At 36.1% G+C, this 22,752-nt stretch overlaps 1 protein-coding gene across 38 annotated transcripts in view; it reads right to left on the bottom strand.

The window, feature by feature from the left end:
* HMBOX1 (homeobox containing 1) overlaps positions 1-22,752 on the bottom strand; it is a 164,959-nt gene that overhangs the window by 45,221 nt on the left and 96,986 nt on the right. For all 38 annotated transcript variants that reach the window (XR_013397224.1, XR_013397225.1, XR_003732310.2 and 35 more), the window contains exon 5: positions 284-394. Coding sequence is in view for 31 of the 38 variants with exons in the window: in XM_015145094.3 (XP_015000580.1) it covers positions 284-394 (111 nt within the window). In the remaining 7 variants the exon portion in view is untranslated. The remainder of the gene's footprint in view (positions 1-283; positions 395-22,752) is intronic.

The following is a 22,752-nucleotide window of genomic DNA, read 5'->3' as shown; positions in this document are numbered from 1 at the left end:
TTCATGGCATTCTTTCAAACTATGGCTAGAAATATCATATAACCTTAAAGCAAAGAGGTGTCTTAGGGGAAGAAATGAATACAACTAGATAATATTAGACAATAAAATAAAATTTATTACAATCAGGGTTTAGCTATTGCCGTTAAGAGTGTTTTTCTGCATAAAGCAACCATAGTAAAGTATGAAACTATCTTACTGAACAAGTTAGCACATGGAGTCATTAAAGTAATTCATTATATCTGTCTTTTTTCAGATGCAATAAATAAAAGAAAATGCTATTTACCAGGGTTTGTCTTCTCAAGTTGATACCATCGGTAAAATGCTCTTTTCTTCTGTTCACTCAGATCTGATCCCTGCTGCAACAGCCAATGAGAGATCCGGCTCTGACTGATACCTATGTAGAAATAGAAATAAGTTTTGGGGGGCACAGAAATTACAGTGAAATTAATAAAGGTTCCTTTGGTTCTAGGTTACTGGACATTCTCTGTGTCCAGTCCATAAGGAAGTTGCAACCTGAGCCAACTATTATTGGATTTTGTAATAAGACTGTAAAGACTGAGCTGGCTAGGATATACTCAGAAATTATCTCTTAGACGTCAAGGCAGTTTATTAATTAAGACCCGACAATGGCCTCTAAAATTAATCTCCAAAAAAGGTCCATGAATCTGAGATAAAGATTCCTAAAGTAAGAGTTATTTGTCAGAGTTTATTATATTTGTGCTCCTTCAATTACCACTGCTCTCCATTCCACCCCTAATTTAGAATAATAAAACTTTTAACAGATATTGAGCAAAAAAGTCAAGTCAGCAAGTTTTGTTACTCATTACAGATATTGACCAAAAGATTTAGGGGCTAGGAAACAAAAGGTCATTGAAAATACTGTCTTAGTAAGGTTTTTTTTTTTGGCTTATTTGTTAATTCATTTAGCCATTTTTAGAGTCACTACCATTAGTACAGAGAAGAATTAGCAGACTTTTAGAGTTATGTATGCTACAGTATGACCTCTTAAGAAATCTCAACAGCTAAAGACATTTTTCCGGCACATGCTTTCCACAAAACTGAATAGAATATAAAGCAGTAGTTTTCTGCTATCTCCAAGAAGCTCTTGACAGCAATTACTTAGAAATGTAAAGAATCTCTACATCTGAAAGTAAAAAAGCATGCCTAAACCTTACTAGTATGAGAATCACATGTTCATTTGATCATTCATAGCTATTCCAAAAAGTGAGTAATTCAGTACAAACTGGCAAACGCAAGTAACAATGGGAAAGACAAAACTGTCTTGTAAGTTCACAGGCACTTTCCAAAAGACCATTCAGCTACCAGAGAAGGTTACCAATACCTAAAACCTCCCAAGGAATTACTGAGGGTAACCTAATATTACTAAATACCACCTGTGTTGACACCTGTTTAAAGCTATACTGCCCAACAGGAAGAGCAGCTATCATGAAGCAATCATACCCTCTAACATCAGAAAAAGCAGGAGATCCCGAGGATCACATTTAACTCATTAAAAGCAAGCCCCTAGAGTTTCACACACTTAAAAACCTATGTCAAAAGAAAATTTGAGGAAATGGGAGAGGGGAGTGTTAAAAGAAAGACTGTGAAGCAAAGTTCTCCAACTGGAAACATCTTTTGTTTTTCTTTTTCTTTTTTGAGACAGGTTCTCCCTCTGTCTCCCAGGCTGGAGTGCAGTGGCGCAATCATGGCTCACCACACCCCCTCACCTCGGCTTTCCAAAGTGCTAGGATTAAGGGCATGAGCCACTGTACCAGGCCCCACCACATCCAGCTAATTTCTTATTTTTTCTGTAGAGACGGGGTCTCACAATGTTGCCCAGCCTGCTCTCGAACCCCTGGGCTCAAGTGGTCCTCCTGCCTTGGCCTCCCAAAGTGCTGGGATTATAGGCACAAGCCACCATGCCCCTCCTGGAAAAATCTTTCAATTTCAAAAGGCAAAATTCAAACAGCTTTCCAAAACCTAAGTGATTATATTCTCAAATAATTCACACAGCAGTTTTCCAGTGGACTAAAGATTTATGTGATGGGTGCACTGTATGCCTTTTCTAAGAAAATGCAAATTATTTTGGATAATTAATTCGGCTTTCACCAAAAGTCTAGTTTCAGACATTATGGTTATCTTTTAACACTACTTTTTTTTTTTTTTCTTTTAAACAGAGTTTCACTCTGTTGACCAGGCTGGAGTGCAGTGGTATGATCTCGGTTCACTGCAACCTCCACCTCCTAGGTTCAAGCAATTCTCCTGCCTCAGCCTCTTGAGTAGCTGAGACTTCAGGCATGTGCCACCATGCCCAGATAATTTTTGTATTTTTAGTAAAGATGGGGTTTCACTGTGTTGGCCAGGCTGGTCTTGAACTCCTGACCTCAGGTGATCCGCCCACCTCAGCCTCTCAAAGTGCCCAGATTATGGGCATGAGTCACCGCACCCAGCCTATACTGCTTTTTTAAAGGGTGAAGAAAACAACCATCATGAAATCAACATTGATTTTCATGTTAGCAAAATAAAATTATTTTACATGAATTTTTCATGTTGCTATCATACTACTCAAAACAGAAAACTTCAGAAAAATTGGTTAGGAAAAAATATATTATCAGCTCTGTTAATTGGTTCCAATATGAAATCTTCCTTAGTCAGATCATACATAGAACAAGCCTCAGAACTCGCTAGTCAACAGTGCTGTCCAGGTTCTGACTTTGCTATAGTGAGAGAAGAGGACAAAATCTCATCAAACAGACGTTAGTTAAGTTAGAGTATATTATATAACAAAACACTTGAAGGTTTTAAAATTAATGCTTTTAAAAAGCCATAAAAACCCCAGAAAACTACAACAAAAAAGCAGAACCAAACAAACAAAAAGCCATCAATACCAAGTGTTGGCAAGGTTATAGAGCATATAAGATTCTCACACTGCTGATGGAAGGGTAAAATGGCAGGGCCACTTTGGGAAATAGTTGGATGATAACTGCTAGAGCTGAACGTATACATACTCTATGACCTAGCAATTTTTTTCCTAGGCATATATCCCACAGAAATGCGCACCTGCTCAACAGAAGTATGTTCAGAAGAGACAAGAAGGCTCTTATAAACATTTCCATAATAGACCCCAATGTGAAACAACTAAATGCCCATCAAGAATAGAATGCATCAGCCAGGCGCAGTGGCTCACACCTGTAATCCCAGCACTTTGGGAGGCAGAGGCGGGTGGATTGTCTGAGGTCAGGAGTTCGAGAACAGCCTGACCAATATGGTGAAACGCCATCTCTACTAAAAATACAAAAATTAGCCAGGCATGGTGGTGTGTGCCTGTAGTCCCAGCTACTCGGGAGGTTAAGGCAGAACTGCTTGAAGCCAGGAGGTGGAGGTTGTAGTGAGCCAAGATTGTGCCACTGCCCTCCAGCCTGGGTGACAGAATGCCACTCCGTCTCAAAAAAAAAAAAAAAAAATGCATCAACTGTGATAGCTACACATTCTATTACAGGCTACTATACTAAATAGAAAAAGATAAACTACCGCTATATGAAACCACATGGATAAACATCACAAAAACAATGTTAACTGAAAAATCTTATAACACAGACACACATACACAAAAGCCATACATAACTATATATGATTCATTTTATATAAAGTTATAAAACAGACACGACTAATCTATAGGGATGGAAATCAGAATAGTAGTTACACACATGGGAGGGAGAAGGTTTCTGCCTGGGAGTTAGAATGAGGAAGGTTTATGTGGTGACCAGCATTTCTCTTTATCTCGATCTGGAGGGTGGTTATATGGGTGTCCTCACTTGACTTTTATGTGTCCATTAAGTCGGACAGTTTTCTGTGTATATATTTAAATTTTAAAGTCTCCCCAAAAATGTTTTTAAAATTCTATGTAGTTTCAAAAAAATGAAGTAAATGGATATGTATCAATATGGAAAGATGCCCACGAAATAAATGAAAAGGTATATATTTTTATGAATATACAATTTTACATATTCTAAATTCTGTCTGTATAGTAACAAAAGCTAATATATAACTAAAGATATACAATATGAATTTAAAGTGGCAGATTCTTCCTACATTTCTATCTCTATATTGTTTTCTTAATCTTTCTATAAATTCGCATTAATTATTTTTGGCTTTTCACCCTAAATACTACATACAGAACTTTATTGGTTATTTTAACAACCAAATAGTTGCAAAGAATTTCTGTCCTCCCCCTCCAATTCTACTTTCTGAAGTAAGCAAGGTTAGCTATTTACACATATGTTGTTCCACAATTTTCTCTATATGTAATTACTACTTTAATAAAACAAAGGGAGAAGAGAAATATAGAATATTCTCCTGTCTTTTGTGTGAGGAAGAAATAAACAAGAATTTCTTCCCTCTAAATTTAATCTCAGTATTCACATAATAAACGTAGAAAATAAGTAAAGCAGGTAGTTTTTCCAAAAGAAGCACTGTAAAAAATAAAATAAAAGCATAAAAGGACACATTTTACAGTGATTTTTCTTAGCAGCCTGTTAACAGATGGGTAAGGCTCCACGATCTCATGCTTCGAGCTGCTTTGGTCCTTCAGCTGAGCACAGTCTCATAAGCCCTGGCAGTCTCTTGATACTATCAGCTTTGATACTTTTCCTCAGGAGAAAATTTCCCTAACTTTCCACCTACTTCCCACTGCAGAAGAAAATGTCATTGCCCACAAGTTTTAGTTCCTCAAAACCTCATCTTGTCTACTTCTGACAGGGCAGAGGAAAAGAAAACATTTACATATAACCTTCACACATTGAGAGACTAAAACTAAGCCCTGATTAATTTCTTTCCAATAAGAAAGTTATCACATGGTATTCAAAGGAAGAAAAGCCTTTCCAGCCTCATTCACATTATTCTCTGAGCAGCTGCATCAGGCTATGTGTTCCTCAAACACCACACTCCCATCCACTAGAGGGCTCTCCACCATAATCCATTCTTGTCAGAATCTCCAGTATCACTAATTTATGTTTAATTTTCCTTCCACTTCCTGTGGAGTGACACTACTGACTACTCCCATCATCTTCCTCCTTGGAATGCTGGATACAATTTCAACACCACATCTTTTCAGTCGACTTCAGGGCTGCTTTGCTAGCTTCTTACGTGTTAGTGGCCCTCAGGATTCCTTTGGTCATCTCAGTTACCAACAACATTGATTTAAAATGTGATCTAAATGCCAATGACCTCCAGGGTATCAGACCATTCTTTCAAACCATCTGCTAGATAGCGTCCATGAGATTTTCCCACAGGTCCTCAACATAGTCAACTTAACTCACTATCATCCTTAAATCTGTTCTTCCCGTGTTCTCCATCTCAATTTTACTGTTCACTCTACTTTCCCCCCACACTCTTACATATTTACTAAATACAATCACTTTCTCTTCCTAAAATTCTTTTCATGTTCTCTCCAATCCTTATTCCAGAAGTTTGGAATCTCAGTCTCTTTTGCCTGGACAATTGTAGTAACTATAAGAAAAAGAACAAACCATTTAAGATCTACAAAGTACAAAATTCTCATGATAAGTTCCTTCTTAATTAGAAGACCATTTCACAATTGAAAAATTGAAATTTCCTTCTTCAAGCAATCTTCTACCTCAGAACTGCTATCATCTCTATAATTCGCCATCCACAGTGCAAGCAGAGTTATGTTTAAATTTCAGTTAAAGCACATACACACATTCTCTACAAAAATTCAAATAATTCATAAATGTGTGCAGAAAAAAAAAAGCTGTTGCTCCATTCCCATCCCTTATTTCCTATCCTAAAGGTATCCTTATTTGGTGTGAATCCATCCAGACTTTCCCCATGCATTTAATACAGAAAAATATGCAAATATATATATAGATATATATATACACACACCCAGTTTTTTTAAAAAACATACACTTGGGGTTATTCTACATATAATAAGTAACTTACTTTTGTCTAATATCTTAGAATGTTCTCATGTAGTACATTATAAATCTTCATTCTAGTGGTTACAAGGTATTCTATACCATAATTTAATAAAACATGAATCTATTATTGGATACTGCAGTTGTTGTTAATGTTTCACTATTATAAATTATGACACAATGACACTCTATGTATATCCTTCTGCAGACAGATAAATATTTCTCTAGGGCTAACTCACAGGAACGAAATTTTTGATTCATAGTTTGTGAAGAGCATTTATGTTTGTGACAAATGTCACCTAACTGTCCCCTAAAGAAGACTGTACTCTCACTCCTCTCCTACTTAGATTAAAAAAGGAAAAAAAAAAGACTGTACTTAATTTTATATTCTAACCATAGTGATAAGCATGTTTCCCTACATTCTCACCATTACTGAATATTATAAAACTGTTTTGAAAGTCTGACTTTCTTTTTGTAAGCATAATACATATCCATTATTTTAAAAATCCTAAGCAATTCAGATGAAAGGAAAAATTAAGAGAAAAGCAAATTTTAAAAACCACACACCTGAATTCTCGCCCCTTAGAAATAAATACACTAATTGCAAGATCACTCCAAGCATATATAGACATAGGACAGGTAGAAGTAATAACTGAAATGAGACCATACTACAGACAGAATTTTAAAATGTATAAAAAATTAGTTTTATTTTAACACAGGATTTTTTTTAACTGGAGTGAAAACAAAAGATCTGAAGTTTTGTAAATGTTTCCATAAGAGAAATGAGGTTCCTGAAAGAGTCCACTAAAGCAAGGCAAAAGCATTATATAAAAACACTGTATCATTGGGATGCATTTTTTTTTTTTAAACTTACGGGCACTATTTAATGGTTCCAAGCTTTAAAAGCTAAGGAAATTAGCAGACTGTGGTAGCTAACCTCCAAAGGGACCTCCAACCTCCAAATGATCCTTCTGGTCTTACTACCTTTGTGTAATTCCCTCCAACACTGCATCAGAGTTGCTCTGTGCAACCAACAAATGTGGCACAAATGATGGTCTGTGACATCTGAAGCTAGGTCATGAAAGATACTACATCTTCTGCCTTCTCTCCTTCTCTCTTTCCTCTCTCCCTGTCTCCCACTGCCCCACCCTCAGATAGCTGGTTGTGGGAGAAGCTAGCCATGTTATGAGAACACTCAAGCAGCCCTATGAAGAGGTCCATGTGACAGAGAACTGAGGCATTCTGCTAACAGCCAATGCAAGTGAGTCATCTTGGAAGAGGGTCTTCTAATCTCATTTAAGCCTCCAGATGACTGCAACCTCAAGAGACCCCCTGAACCAAAACAACCTATCCAAGCTGCTCCTGAATTCCTGGCCAATACAAACTGAGTGAGATAATAAAGGTTTATTTATTACAAGATGCTAAGTTCTTAATGTAGCAACAGATAACTAACACACATCCTTACACTCTAGTTCCCCCATCTCCATATCCCAGCCTTTGCACCCATCTCCTCATATTTAGAACATATGTTTAGATGGTCAACATTTACATTCTGTTTTGAATTCATAGTTGCCACAGCTGTACACTCACGGTTATAGATTTTAAAAGATTTAGGATTTACCACAGAGTTTCTTAGTTTTTCCATTCCTCAACTCCATTTTTGTTTTGTTTTGAGTTATATTTTACAAACAGTAAAATTTTAAGTATATAGTTCAATGAGTTTTGATAAATGTACAGATGCATGTGATAAATGTACATGATGCATGCTCAAATCAATTTATAGATTATTTCTATGCCCCTTGAAAAGTCCCTCTTGTTCCCTTTCCAGTCAATACCTAAATGCCTTGTTTTGTTTGAGATGGAATCTCGCTCTGTTACTCAGGCTGGAGCGCAGTGGCATGATCTCGGCTCACTGCAACCTCTGCCTCCCAGGCACAAGTAATTCTGCTGCCTCAGTCTCCTGAGTAGCTAGGATTATAGGTGCCCACCACCACGCCTGGCTAATTTTTGTATTTTTAGTAGAGACAGGGTTTTGCTATGTTGGCCAGGCTGGTCTTGAACTCTTGACTCTAGGTGAGCCACCTGCCTTGGCCTCCCAAAGTGCTGGGATTACAGGAGTGGGCCACTGTGTCCGGCCAAAATGCCTTCTTTTTAAATATAACTTTGGTTATAGATTTCTTCCCAGAGTAGTTTTTAACAGCACAGGCTAATTGGTGCTGTATTTTCCAGCCCTTGTATGTTTGTATGTTTGTCTCCATTTTTATACTTTGAGGACAATTCTACAGGGAAAATTTTTGGGGTCAGCATTCCTTCAAAATCTCTTGGAGTGACATCAGTGAGAATGGTGAAGTAAAAACCTCTGAAAAGCTACTGCTCCATAAAAGCAAAAACAGTAAAATCTGCTGTTCCATCAAAGCACTGTCAACAATTGTCAGAATCAACTTCTTCAGAACTTTAGAAACTACCAAAGGCTTTCCAACAATCCAAAGAGCATTTATTTTAAAAAATGCTGAATTCTGGTAAGAACAACATGTGACATTTTAACTTGGCCTCCTCCCATGCCTGTCATACTATCATTATAGTAGACTTAAAAACCAACATTACTGCAATCACAGTGAAAACCAGGTGTGGCCTAGTAGCCACTGGAGGGGAAAGGACAGGTTTGAAGTTCCTCAAAACACCCTTCTAAGAGAACTGTCATTATTTGACCTGTCTGGCAATTACCTGGAAATCCTTTATTTGCAAGGGTTGCTTTATTTGACCTGACTCAAGATCTCACTCAGTATGAACAGCTTCTCTCTGAGGAGGAAAGACAGATGTGAGGTAATTTGTCGAAAACAATCAGTGCCAGTAAGTTAACACTGCAGCTGCCTGAGGCAATGACAACAACTGATGTGAACAAGAAGCTGACCAAAATATTTCAACAGAGAAATGGAGGTATGAGATGTCCATGAGAGTCTTCAAAAAGCTATGACATACTCCTAGGAATCTAGAAGGTCCTCAACTTGAGTAGGGCTGTGCACATGTATAGGGCTATTAAGATGTACAGGAAAGACCCATGAAGACTCGAAGCTCTCACCTCTGGCTGACCTTGAGACCTAGTACAAAGAGAAAGTGAAGGGTTAGGCAGAATTATAAGCTGTCTGCCTGAGCATTAAAGGTGTGCCCAGTACACAGAGAGACACCCTTGACAAAAGCTGGGAGACTTATTGTTTCTAGAGATTTAAGGAATTCTTTACCTAGTAATTATCTGACCATTAAGCTGACAAGGAAGAGAGTTCAACAGCTACATACCACAAAGAATAATAACTTTATAATGTTAAATCAGGAAATTCATTAAACAAACATCACCAACAACGGTAATAATAAATCCAAGGGAGGAAGGAATCTGATTTCCAGTTTCCACATTACTTAGAATTTCCAGGTTTTAAAACAAAACTTACGAGACATGCAAAGAAACAAGAAAGTATGGCTCATACACAGTAGATGCAGTCAATAAGAAGTGTCCTAGAAGAAATCCAGACAGTGAACTTAATAGACAAAGATTTAAATTAACCATTTTAAAGACTAAAAGAATCAAAAGAAACATGTCTCAGGAACTAAGGAAAGTATGAGAAAAATGCCTTACCAAACACAGAATATCAATAAACAGACAAAAATTACAAGAACCAAATAGAAATCTTGGCATTGAAAAGTATAAAAAATGAAACGAAAAATTATCTAAAAGGACTCAACGGTAGATATGAACTGGAAGAAGAAATAATCAGCAAACTTGAAGACAGGTCAATGGATATGATCTATTATAAGGAACAGAAAGAAAAAAAGAATGAAGAAAATGGAACAAAGGCTCAAAAACCTATGGGATACCATTAGGCTTACTAACATACACATACTGGGAATCCCAGAAGAAACAGAGAGACAAAAGTGAGGAATATTTTGAAAAAATAGTGACCAAAACTTCCCAAATTTGATGAAAAACATTAATGCACACATCTAAAAAGCTCAATGATATTCAAGTAGGGTTAACTCAAAGAAATCCATACCTAGACACATCATAAATTATTGAAAACCAAAGACCAAGAGAAAAATCTGGAAGTGACAAGAGAGAAGTGACTCATTACATACACGCAATGCTCAATATGATAAACAGCTAATTTCTCATCAGAAACCATGGGAAGGAGACATTAAGACATTTTCAGATGAGGAAAATTACAGAAAATATGCTCTCAGCAGATGTGCCCTGTAAGAAATACTAAAGGGAGGTCTTCAGGCTGAAAGGAAAGGACATTAAGCAGTAACTCAAATACACCTGAAGAAATAGAGTGATGGTAAAGGTAACTAAGTAGGTAAATATAAATGAGAGTATAACTAAATATTTTGTGTCTATAACTCCTTTTCCTGCTTTATTTATACAAGGAAACTATATAATGCAATAATTATAATCTAAGTTGATGGACACACAATATATAAATGTAATTTATAAGACAAAATGAACCTATTATAGGAGAAAAGTTTTTTTATACTATTAAAATTAAGTTGGTATTAATTAAGTTGTCATAAATTAAGATGTTAATGGTAATCTCCAGGGCAATGACTGAGAAAATAACTCTAAAAATATAGCAAAAGAAATAACAAGGGATTTCAAATTGTACATGAGAAAACAATATTTTTAACACAAAAGAGAAAGTAAACAGAGGAACAAAAAGATGAAACACATATAGAAAACAAATTGCAAAATGGCAGATATAAATCCTTCCTTATCATAATTAAATTAAATTTAAATAGATTAAAAACTCCAATAAGAAGACAGAGATTGGCAGAAACCCAATCCAACTGTATGCTGTCTATAAGAGAGACATTTCAGATTCAAAGACATAATTAGGTTGAAAGTAAAAGAATGGAAAAAGATACATCATATAAAAATAACCAAATGAGAACTTGAGTGACAGTTAAATATTAATGTAAGACAAAACAGACCTTAAGATAAAACTTGTTACTAGAAAAAAAAAGACATAATAAAAGGCTCAATTAACGAGGAAGATATAACTATAAATGTATATATACCAAACAACAGAGCACTAAAATGCATAGAGCAAAAACTGACAGAACTGAAGACAGAAAGAGATAATTCAACAATAATAGTTGGAGATATCAATATACCATTTTCAATAATAGGCAGAACAAATACATAGATCAACAAGGATTATATAAACAACTATATGCCAACAAATTACATAATCTAGATGAAACGAACATAATTGTAGGAAAAAACTACTAAAGCTGACTCAAGGCCCAGAAAATCTGAATAGAGCTATATAGCAAATAAAGATACTGAATTCATAGTCAAACATCTTCCCGCAAAGAAAAGCCAGAATGCTTTACTGGTAAATCCTACCACACATATAAAAAATAATTAACGCACATACACCTATTAACAACTCGTCACAAACGCTTCTATAAAAATAAAAAAGGAAAAAAACACTTCTGACTCAATTCCATGAGGCAGTATTATCCTAATATCAAAATCAGACAAAGACACCACAGGAAAACTACAGACAGGCTGGGCATGGTGGCTGACACCTGTAATCCCAACACTTTAGGAGGCCAAGGAGGGAGGATCACTTGAGGCCAGGAGTTCAAGACCAGCCTGGGCAACACAGGAAGACCCCATCTCTGCAAAATAAAATTTTAAAATTAGCAAGGCATGATGGCACACACCTGTACTCCCCAGCTACTTGTGAGGCTGAGGTGGAAGGATCACTTGAGCCCAGGAGGTCAAGGCTGTAGTGAGCCCTGATGGTGCCACTGCATTGTAGCTTGGGCGACAGAGTGAGACCCAGTCTCAAAAAAAACTACAGATTAATGTCCCTTACGTATGCAGATGTAAAAATCCTCAACAAAATGCTAGGAAACTGAATCCAACAACACATATAAATATAAAGGATTATAAACTATGACCAGGTGGGATTTATCCCAGGATAGCAACGTTTACTCAACAAACGAAAATCAATGTAATACAGTCACATAAATAAATGACAAAATCCACATAACTATTTTAATAGACACAGAAAAACATGACGAAATCCAACCTTTCATGATATAAAAAACTAAGAATAGAAGCAAACTTCCCTACCCTGATATGTATCTATGAACAAACAACAGCTGACATCATACGTAATGCGGAAAGACTGAACACTTTCCCTAAGATCAGGAATAAGACAAGGATGTTTGCTCTTGCCACTTCTGTTATACATTGTATTAGAGGTTCTAGCTAGAAGGCAAGATAAAGAAAGAAAAGGCATCCAGATTGGAAAGGAAAAAGTAGAACTACTTCTACTTGCAGATACATAATTTTGCATGTAAAAAATCCAAAGGAATACACAAACAAAACACACACACCCCTATTACAACTAACGAATGAGTTCAGCGTGGTTGCAGAATATAAGATCAATATACAAAATAAACCTTATTTCTATCCATTAACAATAAACAATCCAAAAATAAAATTCAGAAAACAGTTCTACTTACAATAGCATCAAAAAGAATAAAATACATGGCACAAGTGGATATCCACATTAATAGAATGTTCACATCCCTTCCTCACATCATATATAAAAAGTAACTCAAAGTGGATCAAAGATGTAAACGTAAGAGCTAAAAGTATAAAACTCTTAGAAGAAAACACAAATGCAAATCTGCATGATTTGGGAATAGGCAATGTTTTCTTAGCTATGATACTAAAAGCAAAAACAAAACAACAAAACAATATATACTTCATCAAAACTAAAAACTTGTGTGCTTTAAAGAACACTATCAAGAATGTGAAAAGACAACCCAGCGTCCACCTGCTGGGTTCAAATGATTCTCCTTCCTCAGCCTACCAAACAGCTGGGATTACAGACATGCGCCACCACACCCAGCTAATTTTCGTATTTTTAGTAGAGACGGGTTTCATCATGTTGGCCAAGAATGTGAAAAGACAACCCAAAAACATGGGAGAAAATATGTGCAAACACCATATCTGCTAAGGGATACATCTGATAAGCGACTTGCCAGATATAAGTTCACGTATATGTGTGTGTATACGTGAACTTATATAAAGAATTCAACTTATACATGAACTTTTATATGAACTTAAAGAACTCAATTTATATAGGAACTTATATAAAGAACTCAACACTTCAATATATTATATAAACCTATATAAAGAACTCTTAACACTTCAATATAAAGAGTATAAAAAGATGAATAATCCAATTTTTTTTTTTTTTTTTTTTTTTTTGAGACAGAGTCTCACTCTGTCACCCAGGCTGGGGTACAGTGGCACGATCTCAGCTCACTGCAATCTTTGCCTCCCGGGTTCATGCCATTCTCCTGCCTTAGCCTTCCAAGTAGCTGGGACTACAGGCGTGTGCCACCATGCCCGGTTAATGTTTTGTATTTTTTTTTTAGTAGAGACGGGGTTTCACCGTGTTAGCCAGGATGATCTCGATCTCCTGACCTAGTGATCCACCCGCCTTGGCCTCCCGAAGTGCTGGGATTACAGGCGTGAGCCACCGCACCCAGCCAAATAACCCAATTTTTAAAATGGACAAAGGATTTGGCTAGACATTTTTCCAAAAAACATACCTAAATGACCAAGATGCATGTGAAAAGTGCATTACTCACTAAATCAAAACTACAGCAAATCAAAACTACAATGAGAGACATACCACTTCATATCCACTAGGATAGCTATCATAAAGTGTTGGTGAGTATGTGAAGAAATTGGAAATGTCATACATTGGTGGTGGTTTTATAAAACGGAAAAGAGTTTTGGCAGTTCTTCAAAACATTAAACACAGAATTACCATGTGACCCAGCAGTTCTATTCCTAGGCACATTTCCCAGAGAATCTGTCCACTCGAAAACTTATCTACAAATGTTCATAGCAGCATTATTACCGACAATAGCCAATGAAACAATCCACATGTCCACCAACTGATGAATAAATAAAATACAGTATATGCATATAACGATATATTATTCAGTTATGGAAAGGAATGAACTACTGATGCATGCTATAACATGTGTGCATCTTAAAAACATTATGCTAAGTAAAAGGAAGACCAACACAAAAGTTTAAGTAGTGTATGATTCAATCTTATGAAATGTCCGGAAGTTTGTTTGTAGCTGTATCTACAGAGACAGAAAGTAAATTAGTGCATACCAGGGCTTGGAGGACTGGGGGATTAGGAATTACAGCTGATGGGTATGGGTTTCTATGTTAGACTGTATCTATGCAAGATTTCCCACCATTTTCCTCTGTTTTGATCCAGAATTCTTATTTGACTTGGTCTGTGTTTTAAGGTTCTAGCTACTGCTTCACTAGTTTTTCTTCTATTTTTGTTTTATTGTCTTTGCTGGGTTTTGATGGACAGAAGTGGACCACTGATATCCCTCAATCTTCTAAAGTTTGCTGATTTAATGGGCAAAAATCCCCCCGATCTCTTGCAATTAAATTGTTCTTATTTAATATTCTAAGATGATGCTTTACATCTTTTCATGTTTATTGGCCATTTATATTTTGTCTTGCGTAAGTTACACACTGCTACTCTTTACAAATTTTTCATTAGGTTACTTGTCGTTTTTCACAATAACCTGTAAGAGCTCTTTTGAGATACCATCATAGATACCAATCTTTTGCTCTATAATGCTACAAATATCTGTCAATGTGAATCTTTACAGTATCTTTTACTGGATATATGCTTAAAATTTTTATGCAGTTAAACCCATACAATTTTATTTTTTGGGTCTTATGTATTGCTTAGGAAAGCCTTTCCTATCCCAAAATAATAAAAATATTCATTATTTTCTTTTAACAGTAGTGTAGAATCTTTTCTCCAGCTTTAAAAAGTATATTCGTTTAGTTCTTTATTCTATATGAAAACTGATTTTTGCTTCCAGTATAATGTTGGTATCTATATTTATTTTTTCATTTTCAAACAATCAATGGAAAAACATTATTTCCTTACAGATTTTAAGGGCTTCCTTTATTTAAGCTAAATTTGCTCATCTCCAAGGATCTATTAATGAACTCTATCCTGTACAACTGATATATTTATCTGACAATAAAATGACTCTGTTTTACTTACTCTAACTTTATGTAGCGTATTTTAATATCTGGTAGGGCAAATGTGGCCAACTCTTCCCCCCACAACCCCCCCCCTTTTTTTCTTTTTTTGTGACGGAGTCTGACTCTGTCGCCCAGGCTGGAGTGCAGTAGTGCAATCTTGGCTAACTGCAGCCTCCACCTCCTGGATTCAAATGATTCTCCTTCCTCAGTCTCCCGAATAACTGGGATTATAGGCATGCACCACCACACCTGGCTAACTTTTGTACTTTTAGTAGAGACAGGTTTCATCATGTTGGCCAGGCTAGTCCTGAATCCTGACCTCAAGTAATCCATTCACCTTGGTCTCCCCAAGTACTGGGATTTCAGGTGTGAGCCACTATGCCTGGCCTTCCCCTGTTCTTTTTAAACAATCTCTAAGTTATTCTTATGTAGTTTTTCTTAAAGATAAACTTTAGATTCATGTTGACAAAAACAACAAAATCCTGTTATGATTCTCATTGGTATCAGAGAGCACAATGAACAAACTGGTAACCCTGGGGTTGAATTTGGCCAATAGAGATTATTGTTGAGTCTGTGACATAATATTTGTTTTTAAAATTGGTGCTGGAATTTTTTTTAAATACAGAACTTATACATGGAGTACAAAATCCAAAAGGAACAAAAATAAGTCATCTTCCATCCATACCTTACAACCTATCCCCTTCTTCATTCCACTGGAGACATACAGAGCTGCTTTATTCTTTTATGGGCAAATAGTACTCCATAGTATAGATGTACTATAATTTACCTAGCTAGCCTCTACTAGTGAACATGTAGGTTATTTATAGCATTTTGTTATCATACGATATGCTGCAATAAATATTATTCTACTGTCATCATTCTAGACATAAGCAAATATTTCTATAGGATAAATTCCTAAATTACACAGTCAAAACTTTAAAAAATCCTACTCATACAAAAGTATGTATATCTTAAAGAATAATACATCATCAAATTGAAATCTTATCTAAATCTTTATCAAAATATACCTTATTTAATTTGTTACATAAGTAGTGTCTATTTTGTGTGGAATAAAGGCAAAAAATAGTTTAAAATAGTTACTTAATTGCTAACTATTAATAGTTGAAATTTATGCATCTAGAAGATGGTATACTATGTTCTTTCCGAAAATACTGATAATACTCTTATATACCGACATGGAACAATTTCCAAGTTAAAAAAAACCTAGGTGTTCATTTGGCACAAAAGGACAATGGACATACTTATTTGCTAATAAATGAATAAAATTTCTGAAGAAACTGTTAACATTAGTCTCATCCGGGAAGGGGATATGGCTGAGGAACAGAGGAGAAAGGAGATTTAGCATTGCATACTCTTCTTTTTTTTTTTTTTTTGAGACGTAGTCTCCCACTGTTGCCTGGGCTGGAGTGCAACGGCAGATCTGGGCTCGCTGCAACCTCCACCTCCCAGGTTCATGCGGTTCTTCTGCCTCAGTCTCCTGAGTAGCTGGGAGTACAGGCACATACCACTACACCCAGCTAATTTTTTGCATTTTTAGTAGAGATGGGGTTTCACTATGTTGACCAGACTGGTCTTGGACTCCTGACCTCGTGATCCCCCCTCCCTTGGATTCCCAGAGTGTTGGGATTACAGGAGTAAGCCACCTCACCGAGCCAGCATTGTATACTCTTCTAAGGGTACTTCTGAAGTTTGAACCACATGAGTATATTTTGTAATATAAAAAGTAAATTTATGGTTCAAAAGTTCATTATCAAGTGGCCCAAAGCTATAAAAATTATGGTTAACATATTTAGTCTCAGGAAACTTAGCTTTAGGAAAGTCTAACTGGAGAGACATGAATGAAAAATGATTGCCTGCTGAAAATTAAGCAATTATAATGGTTAACGATAATAACAGAAAAACTTCTATGGCATTTACTATACGCCATTTGAAACTTTACCAAAACTAACTCATTTAATCCACTCAAGAATCCGTTTAGGTAGGTACTGTTGTTATTCTTTCTATTTTCTAGAAGAGGAGAAACTGAGGCTTAAGTAATTTGGCCAAAGTTACATAATAAGTAAGGGATGGAAATCAGATTTTTGAAGCCAGGCAGTCCATCAACAAAGTGCCCTTGACCATGGCAGTACATTTTCTCTGTATACCAAATTGCTATGTAAAGAACAGTGGCTGTGTGGCAAAACAAACAGCAATTAACTGCATGACTATTGGCAAATGAGTCAATCCCCTTAAGCCTGGGTTTTCTCATTTGTAACTGAGGAAGTTAACACCTGCTTCTCAAGTATATAAAACAGCATGACATCTAACACCTGATAGTGTTAAACAAGTTATAGCTAAAAATAAACCCCCCCCCCAAAAAAAGAGGGTTAGCTAAGAGGGTGCAGGCTAGTAAAAAGCAGAACCACTGGCCATCTATAAGTCACTTGGACGGCTAGATACTGATGGGGATTCAGCTTAATGATAAAGCTGAAGACTAAAAACAATGTGGCTAAACAATGGCTTAAGAGATTTCTTATTATTATTTCTTATGCATGATAGTAATTATTTTAACACACAGCACTCAAGCATTTCAAAGACTCTTTTTTATCTCCTAGAAAAATCAAGACAAACTGGTAATAAAATGTCTTGCAAAAACTGTTCAGCAATGGAAGGGCTTGGAAGCAAAAGACAGTATGTTTAAAACTGTCAAGGGAGAAAAAAGCACTTTTAAGAAAATAGCATATTCTAGTTCTTAAAATGACTCAGAACATTAAATGAAAGATCACATTAAGAAAGTTTCTAAGAATCCTGGACTACATTTCTCATCAAGAACAATGATAAGCTTGGGGCAATATTAGGACTTGTACTTTAAAATCAACATGTTCAAAAGCAAGATGGTGTTCATGGATCTGTTTGGGAGATCTAGTGACAGGCCACTCAATATTTTTAAAACTACTATAGGGAGCAAAATCTCATAGCATAGCAAGTAAAAACTATGTTCTTTACTCAGGCATCACAAGGACATAAGGGAAGGGCCACTGCTTATTCAAAGCTAATTTAATTTGGTTTGTGGTTAGTAAATCTGTTATTTTAGGCAACTGGCAAGAGAAAAATATTCCTGCCATCAGTAAAATCATGTAGAAAAGTGCTGGCAATCTTTCAAATATTAAGGACCCAATAATCTCTACTGTTCTATATTCTATTCTGCTGACTTGAGTACAGGGCACAAGCCCTAAGATCCAGTTAGTAAATTATGACCAGTGTAAGATATTCACTATAATAAAAAAAAGGCACATTTGCAAAGACATTTAAGAAAGAAATAATACCAATTCTACACAAATGCTTCTGGAAAATACAAGAGAAAGGACCACTTCCCAACTTATCTCATGAGGCCAATGTTATTATGATAACAAAACTATATAAGGACATTGTAAGACTAGAAAGTGGCCGGGCACAGTGGCTCACGCCTGTAATCCCAGCACTTTGGGAGGCCGAGGTGGGCAGATCACTTGCGGTCAGGAACTCGAGACCAGCCTGGCCAACATGTTGAATCCCTGCCTCTACTAAAAATACAAAAATTAGCCAGGCGTGGTTGCAGACACCTATAATCCCCTCCAGAGGCTGAGACAGGAGAACTGCTTGAACCCGGGGCAGAAGTTGCAGTGAGCCGAGATTGCGCCACTCCCTGGGAGACAGAGTAAGACATCGTCTCAAAAAAAAAAAAAAAAAAAGAATAGAAAGAACATAGGAAGTAAAACATAAACCCAGAATAATGTCCCTCATGAACACAGATGTGACAATTCTTAATATCACCAAATTAAATGAAATAATGTAAAATGGATAATATAACTGAATGGGGCTTTTCCCAGAATATAAGTCGATGTGATTTACCATATTAACAAGACTAAGCAAGAAAAACCATATGGTCATCTCAAAAGATTCAGGAAAAGCATTTGATAAAATACAACATCCATCATGGTAAGAACTATTAAAAATTATAAATAGAACTTTCCTTGAAAGGAATCTTGGTAAAGGGCAACTATGAAAAACTTACAGCTAAGATCATACTTAACAGTGAAAGACTGAATGTTTTCTCCCTAAGATTGGGAACAAGGTAAGGATGTCTGCTTTTGTCACTCTATTCAAGATTGACCTGTAAGTCTTAGTTCAATAAAGGGGAAAAAGAACAAAGAAAGAAGAAAGACATATTGAAAAGGAAGAAGTAAAATTATCTCTATTCACAGATAACATGATTGTATAGAAAATCCTAAACAAAAAAAATCTTTTAAAGCTACTCGAACAAATAAATGAGTTAAGCAAGTTCACGGGTCAATATAATAAAAACAATTGATCTATGATACAAGAAACAAGGAAGTGGGCACCGAAATTAAAAATAATACAAATATAATAGCAACAAAAATATAAAATATTTAGAGAGGAATTTAATGTGTACAAGACGTGTACACTGAAAACCACTAAAATGGTTAAGAGAAAATAAAAAAGACCTAAACAAGTGGAGAAGTATCAAACTGTGTTCATAGATTGAGACTTGATATGATTAAGATGAAATTCCTAATGTCAGATTGAGCTATATATTCAACATAATCCCAATCTCACTACAGATGTGCTTTTTGTAGAAACTGAAAGCTAGTTTTAAAATGTATATAAAAATACAAAAGACCTATAAAGTCAATAGTGATCTTGAAAAGGAAAAACAACATTGGGAGAATTACACTTTCTGCTTTCAAGACTTATAATAATCTACAGTTTGTATTGGTATACAAATAAAGATTGACAGAACAGAATACAAAGCCCAGAAACAGACCTTGCATGGATGTCCAACTAAGTTTCCACAAAGATAACAAAGTAATCAAATGGGGAAAGACTAGACTTTTCAAAAAATGATGTTCCAACAACTGGATCTCCATAAGAAAATAAAAAATGCCTCAAGCCTTATCTCAATACAAAAATTAACTTTAAATGGTCCACAGACCTAATGTAAGAGCTAAAATTATAAAACTTACAAAGGAAAACATGAGGAAATCTTTGAGACTTTGTTTAAGCAAATTTTCCTTTTTTTTTTTTTTTTTCCTGAGACAGAGTTTCACTCTTGTTGCCGAGGCTAGAGTGCAATGGCGCAGCTCACCGTAGCCTCCGCCTCCCTGGTTCAAGCAATTCTCCTGCCTCAGCCTCCCGAGTAGCTGGGATTATAGGCAAGCACCACCATGCCTGGCTAATTTTGTATTTTTAGTAGAGACGGGGTTTCACCATGTTGGTTAGGCTGGTCTCAAACTCCCGACCTCCTGTGATTCGCCCGCCTCAGCCTCCCAAAGTGCTGGGATTATAGGCGTGAGACACGGCGCCCGGCCCTGTTTAAGCAAATTTTCTTAGAACACAAAAAGCAAGATCCCACAAAAGAAAAAAAAGGATAAACATAACTTCATAAAAATTTAAAACATTTGCTCTTTGAAAGATATTAAGAAAATGAAAACGCAAGCCTTAGACTAGAAAATATGTATATCTGTATATTTAAGGACTTGTACCCAGAATATACAAAGAGCTCTTATAATAAATAAGGCAAAAGATAATAATAAATAAGGCAAAAAATAATAGACAAAAGATTTGACAGACATCTCACCCAAGAAGATACATGAATAACAAATGATCATATAAAAAGATGCTCAACATAGTCATTAGAAAAATGCGAAATAAAACTAGAGTGAGATATCATTATAACTGCACTAGAATGACTAAACTCACAGAGAAGCACAAACACCAAGCACTGAAGAGAATGCAGAGCAGTAAGACCTCATTCTTTGCTGGTGGGAAGACAAAATGGTGGAGCCACACCGGAAAACAGTTTGGCAGTTTCTCAAAAAGTTAAATGTATATTTACCAACAACCCCACAATCCCACTCCTGGGTATTTACCCATAGAAAATAAAAACATAATCCAACACAAAAACTTGTACACAAAATGTTCATAGCAGCTTATTTCAAAATAGTCAGGCCCTGGAAACAATCCAAATGTCCATCTACTGACTAATGGGTAAACTAATTTTGTTATATCCATTCAATGGATTAGTATTCAGCATTCAAAAGGCATAATGACTGAAACATGTAAGAACACTCACGAATCTTAAAAGCATCATGCTAAATGAAAGAAGTTGGAGACATAAAAGGTATGTTTTTTATGATTCCACTGACATGAAATTCTAGAAAAGTCAAATCAATAGTGAAGGAATACAGATGAATGGTTGCCAGGGACTGGGGGTGGGATAACAGTATTTGACTGCAAAGATGCATGAGACAACTTCTTGGAATACTGAAATACTCATATCTTGAATTTGGTAATGATTATACTACTGTATAAGTTTGGTACAACTCAGAAACCTATACTCTTAGGTAAATTTTATCTTAAAGGTGATAAAAACAAAGAAAAAAACAATTTCCCCTGCATATCTCCAAGTTTATTTTGTGAGAATCAAATGATATAGTCAAATTTAGCTGAAGTTGACACATTCTGATATTAGAAACTTTTCTTCTAAGCCAAAATAATTTGAAACACTGCTTCAAAATTTTATAGGCCTCTCAGGTATCAAGGCTCTCAGCTGTAGTTTAGTTAGTGCAAGCGTCAGTTCCTTACTTAAGTAGATTTAGTAACACTAAATATAGTATTACATCTTCCCGACAAAACTATTTGCAGCACCTTGATTTAAGGTCTCACTCTGAGTAAAACTTTTTTTTTTTTTTTTTGAGACGGAGTCTCGCTCTGTCGCCCAGGCTGGAGTGCAGTGGCCGGATCTCAGCTCACTGCAAACTCCGCCTCCCGGGTTCACGCTATTCTCCTGCCTCAGCCTCCCAAGTAGCTGGGACTACAGGCGCCCGCCACTTCGCCCAGCTAGTTTTTTGTATTTTTTAGTAAAGACGGGGTTTCACCGTGTTAGCCAGGATGGTGTCGATCTCCTGACCTCGTGATCCGCCCGTCTCGGCCTCCCAAAGTGCTGGGATTACAGGCTTGAGCCACCGTTTAAGACTGACAGACTACAGCTGAATCTAAGGTTTTGCTATTTTATCACGCACAGATACCTTCTGACTTTCTTACTTGGGTATCACTTCCTCTTTTTGTCATTTATTCCTGTATATTTAACAATTAACATATTTAATATAACAATTTTTAAATTACATTAGGCAAGAAATATTTCACACAACAATCAAAGGAACATTGTATCTAAGTACAGGCTTTTCCCCATAATCTTAGGAAACAAGATCTGGAGAGAAACAAAAATGGTAATTACTGAATGAGGGAAAAACCACATCTGTGCCTAACCTTTATAAGTCATTGTCAGGGCCTGTGGTAGGGTAGTGTTTTTAAAAATACAGTTTCTCCTTTATATACAGGTGAAAGAGATGCCATTTTATACCTGACAATGAGTCTTCCTAGTATTTACACCAAAAATGTATACTCCTATGCATTGTATCTGAGATGATCGAAGCCCTGGCAGGACAATGAATTTCAATAACTGTACAGAACTGATTTTCAAACAACAAAAAATATCCTCCAAAATTATTTTCACTCCAGTTCCTCACTTAGCTGTCAACAAAGTGAGAAAATATGGGCATTTAGATGTAGAAAAGGCTGGTTTTTTCCTATGAGGGAAAAAAAAGTAACTTCATGTGTTATGTTTATAAGAAAATAGTT

The sequence above is a fragment of the Macaca mulatta genome, chromosome 8 (genome assembly GCF_049350105.2).
Source record: "Macaca mulatta isolate MMU2019108-1 chromosome 8, T2T-MMU8v2.0, whole genome shotgun sequence".
Classification (NCBI taxonomy): domain Eukaryota; kingdom Metazoa; phylum Chordata; class Mammalia; order Primates; family Cercopithecidae; genus Macaca; species Macaca mulatta.
Note: the sequence above shows the minus strand (reverse complement) of the source record. Positions and strands in the feature narration are given on the sequence as shown.